Source organism: Haliotis asinina, chromosome 10 (assembly GCF_037392515.1).
Source record: "Haliotis asinina isolate JCU_RB_2024 chromosome 10, JCU_Hal_asi_v2, whole genome shotgun sequence".
NCBI classification, from domain to species: Eukaryota; Metazoa; Mollusca; class Gastropoda; order Lepetellida; family Haliotidae; genus Haliotis; species Haliotis asinina.
Window position 1 is genome coordinate 57,902,739 of NC_090289.1, and position 12,951 is coordinate 57,915,689.

The following is a 12,951-nucleotide window of genomic DNA, read 5'->3' on the forward strand; positions in this document are numbered from 1 at the left end:
GTAACGATTGCGGCATCTTTTACTGGTGATTGGGGATGCATGCAACTCGATTGCTATCTCCGACTGAATGTACCTGTATCCAGGCGACGGATGGCTGTTTCCGTCTGTTCCCCACGTGGGTGATGCTCATTAACCCAGATAAAGTCCACGTGGAAGTCTTGTACCTCCAAAGACATGGTATATCTGGTTTACGTGTGGATGGGAGTTCCACAAGGTCGTGTATTTCCACCTACATTGCGTTCTTGATTTAGCTACCCCATGTATACAAGTCGGCTTCCTTTACGTATACTTCTGTAATGTGTAGGATACCGTCGAAAACGGTCGACGTTCTTAACGTTTACAATATGGAATCTGTGTATGACTTTTTGGAGGAAATGGTACTGCAGTACAGATGTGCACAATTGAAAATTCCTTAACTGTGATTCCCTGATCAATAAAGTATAAGTATTTGTCTTCCCAGTAACCACAGCCTCACACGTGAATGTGACTGTGTCATGCAACACAATCAAGTAAGTGTATACGTGGATTAACATACGAGATCACTGACAAGTCGGGACAGGTGTACTGGAAATATTCATGTGAACCACATCTGAACACCTTGGCATTTATCAGATCCATGAATTTATCCCTTTAATATTCCGTCTAAATCTGGTAGGTTCAAACATAGCCCACCATCCCCAACACTGTTGGATAAGATATAGCACTTAGGAGATAAACATCATGTGTTGGCCAATTTCCGGGTGTTATTGAGTATTTGAAGTAAGGGAATGCATTTGGAACCAACGGCTCACCTTACCTGATGATTGCTACAAAGGTATTATGTTGGCATTACAAAAAGCAGTTTAGGCAAAAAGCAAAGTGTTTCAAGATTCTTGATATTCACTCTGCTGCAGCAATGGCCGACCGAGTCTCCAAAATAACCCTAGACTGACTGTACAGGTACAGTGTGGAACGTTTGAAACGTTTATGAGTGCAAATGGCGACACGCGTCCTTTCTGTTCAATCGAAAATGTACAGGAACTGCTAACGGCTCCACCCCACTCCCCCACCCCACTCCAGACCCTGAATAAGAATGGTCTCTGGCCTTCTTATAACTTAAAGTACAATCTGAGATGAGAGGCAAGGGCGTCCTCTGCTTTCATACGTAAGAAAAATGGGCCAATATTTCCCAGCTCTCTGGATCAAAACAGTAAAGGCGAAAGTACATTGGTTTGCACCCTACTGTTCTACGTTATACATCTGGAGCATATTGCACAATGAATAACACCGCATCCTTAGACATCCGGGAGTAAGAAACCAATGTGAGAAAACTGGTATCACACATATGTGTGAGATCAATTTTTAATAATGCGATTCGCTATCGTTACTCCAAACTAATGGCCTTCGGCCAAGTTATGACGGACTACTTTCCTGAGTAAAATCCACTGAAAAATATACTGCTGAGATGCGACAAGGGCACAGCATTGGTACTTATACTGCTGAGATGCGACAAGGGCACAACATTGGTACTTACGCTGCAGAGATGCGACAAGTGCACAACATTGGTACTTACACTGCAGAGATGCGACAAGGGCACAACATTGATACTTACACTGCTGAGATGCGACAAGAGCACAACATTGGTACTTACACTGATGAGATGCGACAAGAGCACAACATTGGTACTGACGCTGCAGAGATGCGACAAGTGCACAACATTGGTACTTACACTGCAGAGATGCGACAAGGGCACAACATTCGTACTTACACTGCTGAGATGCGACAAGAGCACAACATTGGTACTTACACTGATGAGATGCGACAAGAGCACAACAAAGGTACTTACACTGCTGAGATGCGACAAGTGCACAACATTGGTACTTACGTTGCAGAGATGCGACAAGTGCACAACATTGGTACTTACACAGCTGAGATGCAACAAGGGCACAACATTGGTACTTATACTGCAGAGATGCGACAAGGGCACAACATTGGTACTTACGTTGCAGATATGCGACAAGTACACAACATTGGTACTTACGCTGCAGAGATGCGACAAGCGCACAACATTGGTACTTACGCTGCAGAGATGCGACAAGTGCACAACATTGGTACTTACACTGCTGAGATGCGACAAGTGCACAACATTGGTACTTACACTGCTGAGGTGCGACTAGTGCACAACATTGGTTACTTATACTGATGAGATGTGGCAAGTGCACAACACTGGTACTTATACTGATGAGATACGACAAGTGCACAACATTGGTACTTACACAGCTGAGATGCAACAAGGGCACAACATTGGTACTTATACTGCAGAGATGCGACAAGGGCACAACATTGGTACTTACGTTGCAGATATGCGACAAGTGCACAACATTGGTACTTACGCTGCAGAGATGCGACAAGCGCACAACATTGGTACTTACGCTGCAGAGATGCGACAAGCGCACAACATTGGTACTTACACTGCTGAGATGCGACAAGTGCACAACATTGGTACTTACGCTGCAGAGATACGATAAGTGCACAACATTGGTACTTACACTGCTGAGGTGCGACTAGTGCACAACATTGGTACTTATACTGCTGAGATGCGACAAGTGCACAACATTGGTACTTATACTGCTGAGATGCGACAAGTGCACAACATTGGTACTTACACTGCTGAGGTGCGACTAGTGCACAACATTGGTTACTTATACTGATGAGATGTGGCAAGTGCACAACATTGGTACTTATACTGATGAAATATGACAAGTGCACAACATTGGTACTTATACTGATGAGATGTGACAAGTGCACACCATTGGTACTTACACTGCTGAGGTGCGACTAGTGCACAACATTGGTTACTTATACCGATGAGATGTGGCAAGTGCACAACATTGGTACTTATACTGATGAAATACGACAAGTGCACAACATAGGTACTTATACTGATGAGATGCGACAAGGGCACGACATTGGTACTTACGCTGCAGAGATGTGACAAGGGCACAACATTGGTACTTACGCTGCAGAGATGCGACAAGTGCACAACATTGGTACTTACACTGATGAGATGCGAAAAGTGCACAACATTGGTACTTATACTGCTGAGATGCGACAAGTGCACAACATTGGTACTTACGCTGCTGAGATGCGACAAGTGCACAACATTGGTACTTATACTGATGAGATGCTACAAGTGGACAACATTGGTACTTACACTGCTGAGATGCGACAAGTGCACAACATTGGTTGCTTATACTGCAGAGATGCGACAAGTGCACAACATTGGTTACTTATACTGCTGAGATGTGGCAAGTGCACAACATTGGTACTTATACTGATGAGATACGATAAGTGCACAACATTGGTACTTACACTGCTGAGGTGCGACTAGTGCACAACATTGGTACTTATACTGCTGAGATGCGACAAGTGCACAACATTGGTACTTATACTGCTGAGATGCGACAAGTGCACAACATTGGTACTTATACTGCTTAGATGTGACAAGTGCACAACATTGGTACTTATACTGATGAGATGCTACAAGTGCACAACATTGGTACTTACACTGCTGAGGTGCGACTAGTGCACAACATTGGTTACTTATACTGATGAGATGTGGCAAGTGCACAACATTGGTACTTATACTGATGAAATATGACAAGTGCACAACATTGGTACTTATACTGATGAGATGCGACAAGTGCACAACATTGGTACTTACACTGCTGAGGTGCGACTAGTGCACAACATTGGTTACTTATACCGATGAGATGTGGCAAGTGCACAACATTGGTACATATACTGATGAAATACGACAAGTGCACAACATTGGTACTTATACTGATGAGATGCGACAAGTGCACAACATTGGTACTTATACTGATGAGATGTGACAAGTGCAGAACATTGGTACTTACACTGCTGAGGTGCGACTAGTGCACAACATTGGTTGCTTATATGCTGCTGAGATGTGGCAAGTGCACAACATTGGTACTTATACTGATGAGATGCGACAAGTGCACAACATTGGTACTTACACTGCTGAGGTGCGACTAGTGCACAACATTGGTACTTATACTGATGAGATGTGGCAAGTGCACAACATTGGTACTTATACTGATGAAATACGACAAGTGCACAACATAGGTACTTATACTGATGAGATGCGACAAGGGCACAACATTGGTACTTACGCTGCAGAGATGTGACAAGGGCAAAACATTGGTACTTACGCTGCTGAGATGCGACAAGTGCACAACATTGGTACTTACACTGATGAGATGCGAAAAGTGCACAGAATTTGTACTTATACTGCTGAGATGCGACAAGTGCACAACATTGGTACTTACGCTGCTGAGATGCGACAAGTGCACAACATTGGTACTTATACTGATGAGATGCTACAAGTGGACAACATTGGTACTTACACTGCTTAGATGGAACAAGCGCACAACATTGGTTGCTTATACTGCAGAGATGCGACAAGTGCACAACATTGGTTACTTATACTGCTGAGATGTGGCAAGTGCACAACATTGGTACTTATACTGATGAGATACGATAAGTGCACAACATTGGTACTTACACTGCTGAGGTGCGACTAGTGCACAACATTGGTACTTATACTGCTGAGATGCGACAAGTGCACAACATTGGTACTTATACTGCTGAGATGCGACAAGTGCACAACATTGGTACTTATACTGCTTAGATGCGACAAGGGCACAACATTGGTACTTATACTGCTGAGATGCGACAAGTGCACAACATTGGTACTTACACTGCTGAGGTGCGACTAGTGCACAACATTGGTTACTTATACTGATGAGATGCGGCAAGTGCACAACATTGGTACTTATACTGATGAAATATGACAAGTGCACAACATTGGTACTTATACTGATGAGATGCTACAAGTGCACAACATTGGTACTTACACTGCTGAGGTGCGACTAGTGCACAACATTGGTTACTTATACCGATGAGATGTGGCAAGTGCACAACATTGGTACTTATACTGATGAAATACGACAAGTGCACAACATTGGTACTTATACTGATGAGATGCGACAAGTGCACAACATTGGTACTTATACTGCTGAGATGCGACAAGTGCAGAACATTGGTACTTACACTGCTGAGGTGCGACTAGTGCACAACATTGGTTTCTTATACCGATGAGATGTGGCAAGTGCACAACATTGGTACTTATACTGATGAAATACGACAAGTGCACAACATTGGTACTTATACTGATGAGATGCGACAAGAGTCATGCACTGTCCTACAAATATTACTGACACGATAACGTCAGTCCCTGTCCAATGGGGTATCCACTTGCCTCGTTTCGTTGTGATTTGATGAAGTTGACACTTTTCAGTGATAAACGTGATGTTTCTTTCGATAAAGACCCTCTCCGAACTACGGTATGACTCTAATATCAAATTCACTCATGACAATCATAAGCAACACACACTCGCTGAAACAAAGTAAACCATGGAACGTTTACAAGGCTTCATCAGTGCAAATGGCGACAATGTCCATTCTGTTGTTCGAGATTGTACGGTTAATATATTTACACACAAGTCCTTGCTTTTAAGATGTTCCTTCGATGCATGAAAATGTGAAGTTCATGTCTGAATAGCATTCAGGATGTAATCAACTCACATCTCATACTGACAACTCTGTAACATGCCGTTTCTGGCTCGGGAAAAGGAGGAGGGTGCACCCCGGCGAAAACGGGCAATGTCACATTCAAGCATGTAATTACATCTAATTACACACACTGAGTAGTTTTGGCTCCAGTAGATGGGATAACATTAAATGTAAACTGGCCCACATGTTACGAGAGTGTGTATTTCTGTAAATTGTATTATTGATTAAGTAATAATCATTATTGGGCCACATTGTTTCGACTTTTGAGTGATTGTTGTATGTGGTCACATTTCGTGTCATAAATGGTCAGTACATTTCGTACTTTGGCTGCAGACCTTTAAAGGAAGTGCTCTAGAGGTGCCTCCCTTGATTAATTGTTGACTTCCGGGAGACTACTAGAGAATTCTACGTTAGTGGCGATGGTCATATGTTCTCGAATATTCAAGAATCGGTGACTTTGTATATAAGGGCTGGTTGTCTTGTTGACTGCGGACACACATTAACTGGAGTAACATCAAACTGGCATTGTTGACGCTTGACCTACATACCCGCTTCCTGACCGCTCGCTGTGTTACATTCTGCATAACTGTTTCTCACTCTCACACCAAGACTTTGGTGAGGTGATATTATATTTGTGACCCATTACTTTAGATTTGACTCAGTTGCATTGTAAATAAAATCTCGCTTGTGAATCTTTTGTACCTTGCCTTTGTTTTTGCTCATTTTTTTATAATTTCATATCTTGCTGGTTCTGAGGGGATTTCTTACACCTTATGTCACGACAAATCAAAGTCATCCACATCTGCGTGGTAGCATCATCATTTAATAAAATGTCTGTGGTTTTAATAATGATCACTGTTGCCTTAATGACTCGAAGATGTGGTAGAAACCTTTGGGGGAGGGTCACCTTGGGGATAAGTTGTCACTAAGAAGCCAAGTGACGTCAGTCATTCATGTTCTGTATCATTGAGCAGCTATGATGAGACAATATGACATTTGTATCAATTCGACCGTAAAATGGTGCGTTTTTCTGGTGTGTAAGAAATATATTTACCATTTATCTTAATACGAGGTGGAAGATAAATGGTATCGAACAGACACTCGTTTAGTAATATCTATATACTTACTACCTATCAACAGTTTAGACTCACCCGAAGCACTCACTTTATGTTATGTATATGTATACATGGTTGCATCAAAGATGGATTGCTCGGATTTCTCCACTAACCTAGGGGAATCAACGGTAACCTTATTATACATCTCATCGTTGAAAGGCATGTGCAAATACCGTGCATGTGAACAGTTGCGTTTTGCTGTACAGTTTTGTTAAGAATTAAGTTTAAGTGAGTTCCATCATTTATTGAACAGATGACTATAATCTTTTCAGCGTTACGAATTTTTTATACAATGTATTAGCTCACGTGTAAACAGTACCTTTAAACAGTATTGTATATTTTGCAAAGTCTAGTTGAGAACAGTTGACTGAAGTAGGCAGCATTTACACTAGTGAACTGTTGGTGGGTAGTACATAATGTCACATAAATCACCATGCATGATTTGTTAGCCTACCTCAGCACAAAGGTTAAATCAGATGCCTAAACGCTACTGCATCGATGATATATATTGATTACAATATGTTTTACTTCAATGGGAAAAAATAGTTATAATATTCTGAACATGTTAATACAGACGAACATATTGAATGAATCGGCAACTTCTTTATTGTAACTGACGCGATCCTTCAGTATCGATGTTAACACTGTTATCAATCATCACCTGGAAGGTTTGAGCCTCTATACTCAAACATCGCATGTAGACATAATGTCCAGATGCCACTTACAGAAATGTTTATTACACCTTCAAATACACATGCATGAGTGAACAATTGGATTTGTGCATTGACATGTACCATGTTGCCATGACGTTTATGCCCTTTGTTCTCGGTTCTCTATTTAATGTTCACGAACATCCCCTTGAGTCAGGAACAAATGAGCAGGAACTCAGTGTTTTGTCTTGCTTCAGTAAACACCATCAATACAGTTCCGGTAACGGCGACCTTCAACTACTGAAGGTGTACACGGTAAACAAAACACATCAAATAACGGGAAATGGATGGATTCTCAGACGTCGAAATGCAACGCTGTAGTCGTCTTCGGCAGAGAGTGGTGATATTTCCATGCGTCACTGTTCTGTTCTCTCATTACATGAACACAGATGACCTTGGTAATCTTGTCTAATCTTTACCATAACTCGTGTACACGACTTGTTGTCAGTCACATGAAACCGACTTTATCAACATCTATAGTTTCAACCAAGTATTTTATGTGCGCTGTTCATCCACCAGCGCCTTTTGTTTACCTCAGTCCACGTTCACCAAAGACACATTGCCCAGTTGTGGCGTTTACCTTAATCCACTCGCATTTCAATCTCTAGGTAATTAGAACAACTTTCAGGCTGTGTGAAGTTGACGTATTTTTACACTAACCCAAGTACAGAACTCAAATGTGCGTGTAAGTTGTCCTACAGGCAAAAGGACGGATGTACACGTAAAGGAGGCCACTCTTGGTCTATGCACACAGTCAGAACACTCTGTTACTGACACTATTGATCGGCTGATACACTGACCAATCCTGGTTCACATTTACGTGAGTTATCTCCCATGTGCTGCTTCCTGAGACCAGTGATTGCCGCCATGTAATACCAGGGATACTCTACAACTGTACATAATCTCCCTGCTAATGCGTACTCAGCGACAAGTTAGAGTGCTGTGTATGAAAGAGTACATTGCAATTTGCAGCATATATATGAAACACATGTCATATTTGGGATTATATTTTCTCAGTACAACACCGATTCTAGTACATTTGGCAGGTTGAATCCCATTCGGGATTCGAACCCACACTCGCAGAGTCCGGCGTCTGATCGCCAGCACACAGCACAAGCGTCACACGCACAAATCATTTTCAGTAATCCATACGTAGAAATTCCAATTCCTTTTTCCTTTGTTACGACTGTTAATGTCTTGCTATTTCATAGCATGTTTTCTTGCAGTACAGAGGAATCTGAAATGGTGTGTCATGACAGGGTAGCTGTAAATGGGTTGCTGCAAACGTAAATGAAGGAAACACCCGTATTTCATTCTTCATTTTTCTGTTTTCGTTGTTGTTTGATTGTTCATGTTTTTGTTCTGAGTGAGGAGCAATTTGTAGTATTTTGGGGAAATCGAACCTACACTAAAAAGCAGGCCCCGCATTCAAAGATCTAACCGTCTCCGTTACGGAGGTTCCCCGAAATGAAAGTAAATATACTATTTTCTAAATTTTGTAGTTTTTGTGACTATTGCGTTCCGGGGCGGTGAGGTAGCCTTGTGGTTAAAGCATTCGCTCTCACGCTGTAAACCCAGGTTCAGTTCCCCGAATGCGTACAATGTGCGTACCCCTCACCGGTCCCAAACCATGACATGGCTGGATTGTTGCTAAAGGCGGCGTAAAACAACTCACTCACTCACTCAATCACTCTCACTCGCTCGCTCGCTCACTCACTCACTCACTCACTCACTCACTCACTCACTCACTCACTCACTCACTCACTCACTCACTCACTCACTCACTAGTACATTCTGGATATTCTTTCAGCGAAAAGCAGACATAATTCTAAAACAAGAATTTAAGGTAAATATTTTTAAACTTGTTTTGAGTCCGGGTTACAAGGTACAAATATTGTGCATCTTTCCCAAACACCCCAGGTGACAGCGCCTCAAGTTAACTCTCTAACACAGAAGATTTTGTCAATGGGTTAATGTATCAAGATTACTGATTCATGGTGACAACCAAGTTTCATGCAATTGTCATGTATCCATTTACCTGAACATGTCATAGTCACGATCACTGTGGCGTGGAAGTCCTGGTGCCTTGCCCACTGATATGGCACGGCGTTTGGGGATAACTCTCGTAATCGTCCGAGGTGATAAAACTCGAATCATCACCTGTCAACCACTTACTATGCAGACACTACTATCAACGTCACACCTTCTTGTCGTCTTGTAGTGTTCTACAGTATCGCAAAGAATTTTAATATTGCGATATAGTGCGATGCGACAGCATGTATTTTAATATGACTTTGTATTGCAATATATTGCACGAAGTGTTTGTTACAAAAGACTGCTTATAATACTAGATCTAGAGCTGATTTGCAAATTTGCAAATTCATCATGCTTGATTAACCTTTAATAAAAAGTTTTAATCATAAGAAAAGCCAGACTTATGGATGCCAAATTCGTTTTTGTAAATAACACGACGTTCAGGAGCGTAAGTTTGCCACTTTATCTTATGCTTTTCCCTTCTAAATGCCCTTCAAATAATTGACTTTTAATCGTGACAAAAAGAACTGTAAATAATATGTGGCACCTATGGAAGAAGGTTAAAACAATTTCACATCATGACAGTGGTTACTGGTCTCTCCAAACTCTAACATTTCCCTGACATTTTAGACAGCTACTTTACGTGGCCAAGACATATCACAGATCACTGGTCATTAATGAGTAGATATTTAAAGCATTCATGGTCATTATGATCATCATGATCATCATCACAGTCCTCATCACAGTCCTCATCACAGTCCTCATCACAGTTCTCATCACAGTCATCACCACACCATTCCATCAACATCATCATTTATGACAACAACCATCATCATTAACCATCACCATCATCACCAGACCATTGTCTGCGCATTGTATGAATGCTTGTCAAAATACCTGTTTTTGATCCACGTATAGCAAGAAGTATCGATTTTATGTCTGAACCGAAAAATACCGATAAACCGGTTATAATTTGCACAGCTAATGTCTTCTCGTGTTTTTTCGTCCGTCTGCTTACATGAATAGCGACGTTTACATCAAAATATCACCACCTGACAATTCAGCCAGAAGCCAAGGACACGTACATTTTTATTAGACAATATGACATGAAAATGAGGTGTGTAAGTTAGCCTATGATGTGTCCGGTCTACAAAATACCCTGAAACAGTGTGTTTATCTGTTTTATCTGTTACGTCACTTTCCCTGAAATTTGCCAATCTAACCTTTTTACCATATCTACAAGAGACGTTGACGTAAACCATAATCGCTGAAACATTACAGTTTACCTAGCCTCTGCGAAATAGCCGCATACATTGTCAACAATTGTCCATATGCATGTGAACGGTAATGTTATATTTTTGTGCGAAACATCACAACAATATTCATTCATCACAATACACTACTTCTGTGTTGTAGAAATGCGAAATGACTGTTCTGCAACGTAACTTTTTCACTACGACACTTGGAATTGTCCATCCAAGGGTACAAGCTGACGTATCTGTAGATCCTTCTAACCAAATGGCATGCGTTATTGTGGGAAAAGTATTTTCCTAAATTCACATCAAAGGCACAGTAATGCGCATTCAAACTTCAATTGGCATGGAGAAAGTCAGTTTACAAGTCTCCTGACAGGGTGTGCCCCCATTATCACGTGAACAACAGTCATGAGGTGTATCTCGGCATCGCGGTATGTGCTTAGACAATGGGCCTAGTCAGGGTATTGTTAAAGGCATTAACAGACCATCAAATGACCTCCGACCTGCAGCTGGACTGATGGGTATGCGTCACGACATCCTATGTATATTGTAAGCATTAGCCTTCACAAACAGCACGTAAGACAATGGCCGCTGACTTGGCGAGCTGCTTGTCATATCGTACCAAACCAGTGTTGATAGTATTGTATACCCGGAACTGCTCATGAGTTGAATGTGTTATATGCCCTGAAATAACACGAAATAAAATACATATAGAAATAAATGTTAAATGAAGACCCCCAATGCTTCGACTTTAAAATGACAGCTAATTTATGGATCACCATCGAACAGTTATGATGTTAAGAATCCCGAAAAGGTTAGTTGAGCCTGACGTAAACGTGGTAGCTACCACAAACTGATCTAAAGGTATGGAGAGAGTTCACCTTGGGAACGCATAGCAGATGTCAGCACAGTGAACTATCATCAATATGTACCAAAGTGTCATCAGCATCTGTGCGTTTGTGAAAGCTTTCACTGAGGTCTGAATATTACAGGCGTATGAGCATGTATCTGTGAAGGAGTGATGATGCCACGTGTTCGCTAGAGTTGATCTAGTCACTGTATCGTTGGAAAAAAACGGTGTGACGTAAAACCCAGCTCAACCAGACTCATCTAGGTGGTGTGATCCTGTTGGACTGCAAGGTGGCTGTGTTCTCCAGAATCTTCAAGTGAGTGAGTGATTTGGGTTTTGCGTACGCCGGCTTTAGGAAAATTCCAGCGGGGAAACACCACAAATGGGCTTCACACATTGTACCCATGTGGGGAATCGAACCCTGGCCTTCGGAGTGACGAGCGAACGCTTTAACCACTCCCCAGAATCTCTAAGCACAGATCAAGATATGACACCGATATGATGATTCGCTGATTTCTCTTATTTCTAGTACAAATCGGTAAATTACTGGATGCAATTTAAGTGTGAATAAGGTTGCCCATTTCATTTCACATTGTGTTCAACCAGTAGACATTTATTGACACGTGGATCAAGGTAAAGATGTGTCCTCCTGAATATGTCATGTACATACGCCGTAAGTGTCCATGTACCACTGTCTCCCTGTGTATGTGCAGTATATCGTTACAAGTGTCCATGTACCACTGTCTCCCCATGTGCCAGTATATCGTTACAAGTGTCCATGTACCACTGTCTCCCCATGTGCCAGCATATCGTTACAAGTGTCCATGTACCACTGTCTCCCGATGTGCCAGCATATCGTTACAAGTGTCCATGTACCACTGTCTCCCCATGTGCCAGCATATCGTTACAAGTGTCCATGTACCACAGTCTCCCCATGTGCCAGCATATCGTTACAAGTGTCCATGTACCACTTTCTCCCCATGTGCCAGCATATCGTTACAAGTGTCCATGTACCACTGTCTCCCCATGTGCCATTATATCGTTACAAGTGTCCATGTACCACTGTCTCCCCATGTGCCAGCATATCGTTACAAGTGTCCATGTACCACTGTCTCCCGATGTGCCAGCATATCGTTACAAGTGTCCATGTACCACTTTCTCCCGATGTGCCAGCATATCGTTACAAGTGTCCATGTACCACTTTCTCCCGATGTGCCATTATATCGTTACAAGTGTCCATGTACCACTTTCTCCCGATGTGCCAGTATATCGTTACAAGTGTCCATGTACCACTTTCTCCCGATGTGCCAGCATATCGTTACAAGTGTCCATGTACCACTTTCTCCCGA

The 12,951-nt window shown here is 42.0% G+C and overlaps 1 protein-coding gene across 1 annotated transcript in view; it reads left to right on the forward strand.

The window, feature by feature from the left end:
• Window positions 1-1,483: 1,483 nt before the first annotated feature.
• The window catches only part of LOC137298806 (EGF-like domain-containing protein 2), a 28,946-nt gene continuing 17,478 nt past the window's right edge, over window positions 1,484-12,951 (forward strand). Inside the window, exon 1 of the mRNA XM_067831079.1 lies at window positions 1,484-2,146. Coding sequence (XP_067687180.1) covers window positions 1,484-2,146 — 663 coding nt within the window. The remainder of the gene's footprint in view (window positions 2,147-12,951) is intronic.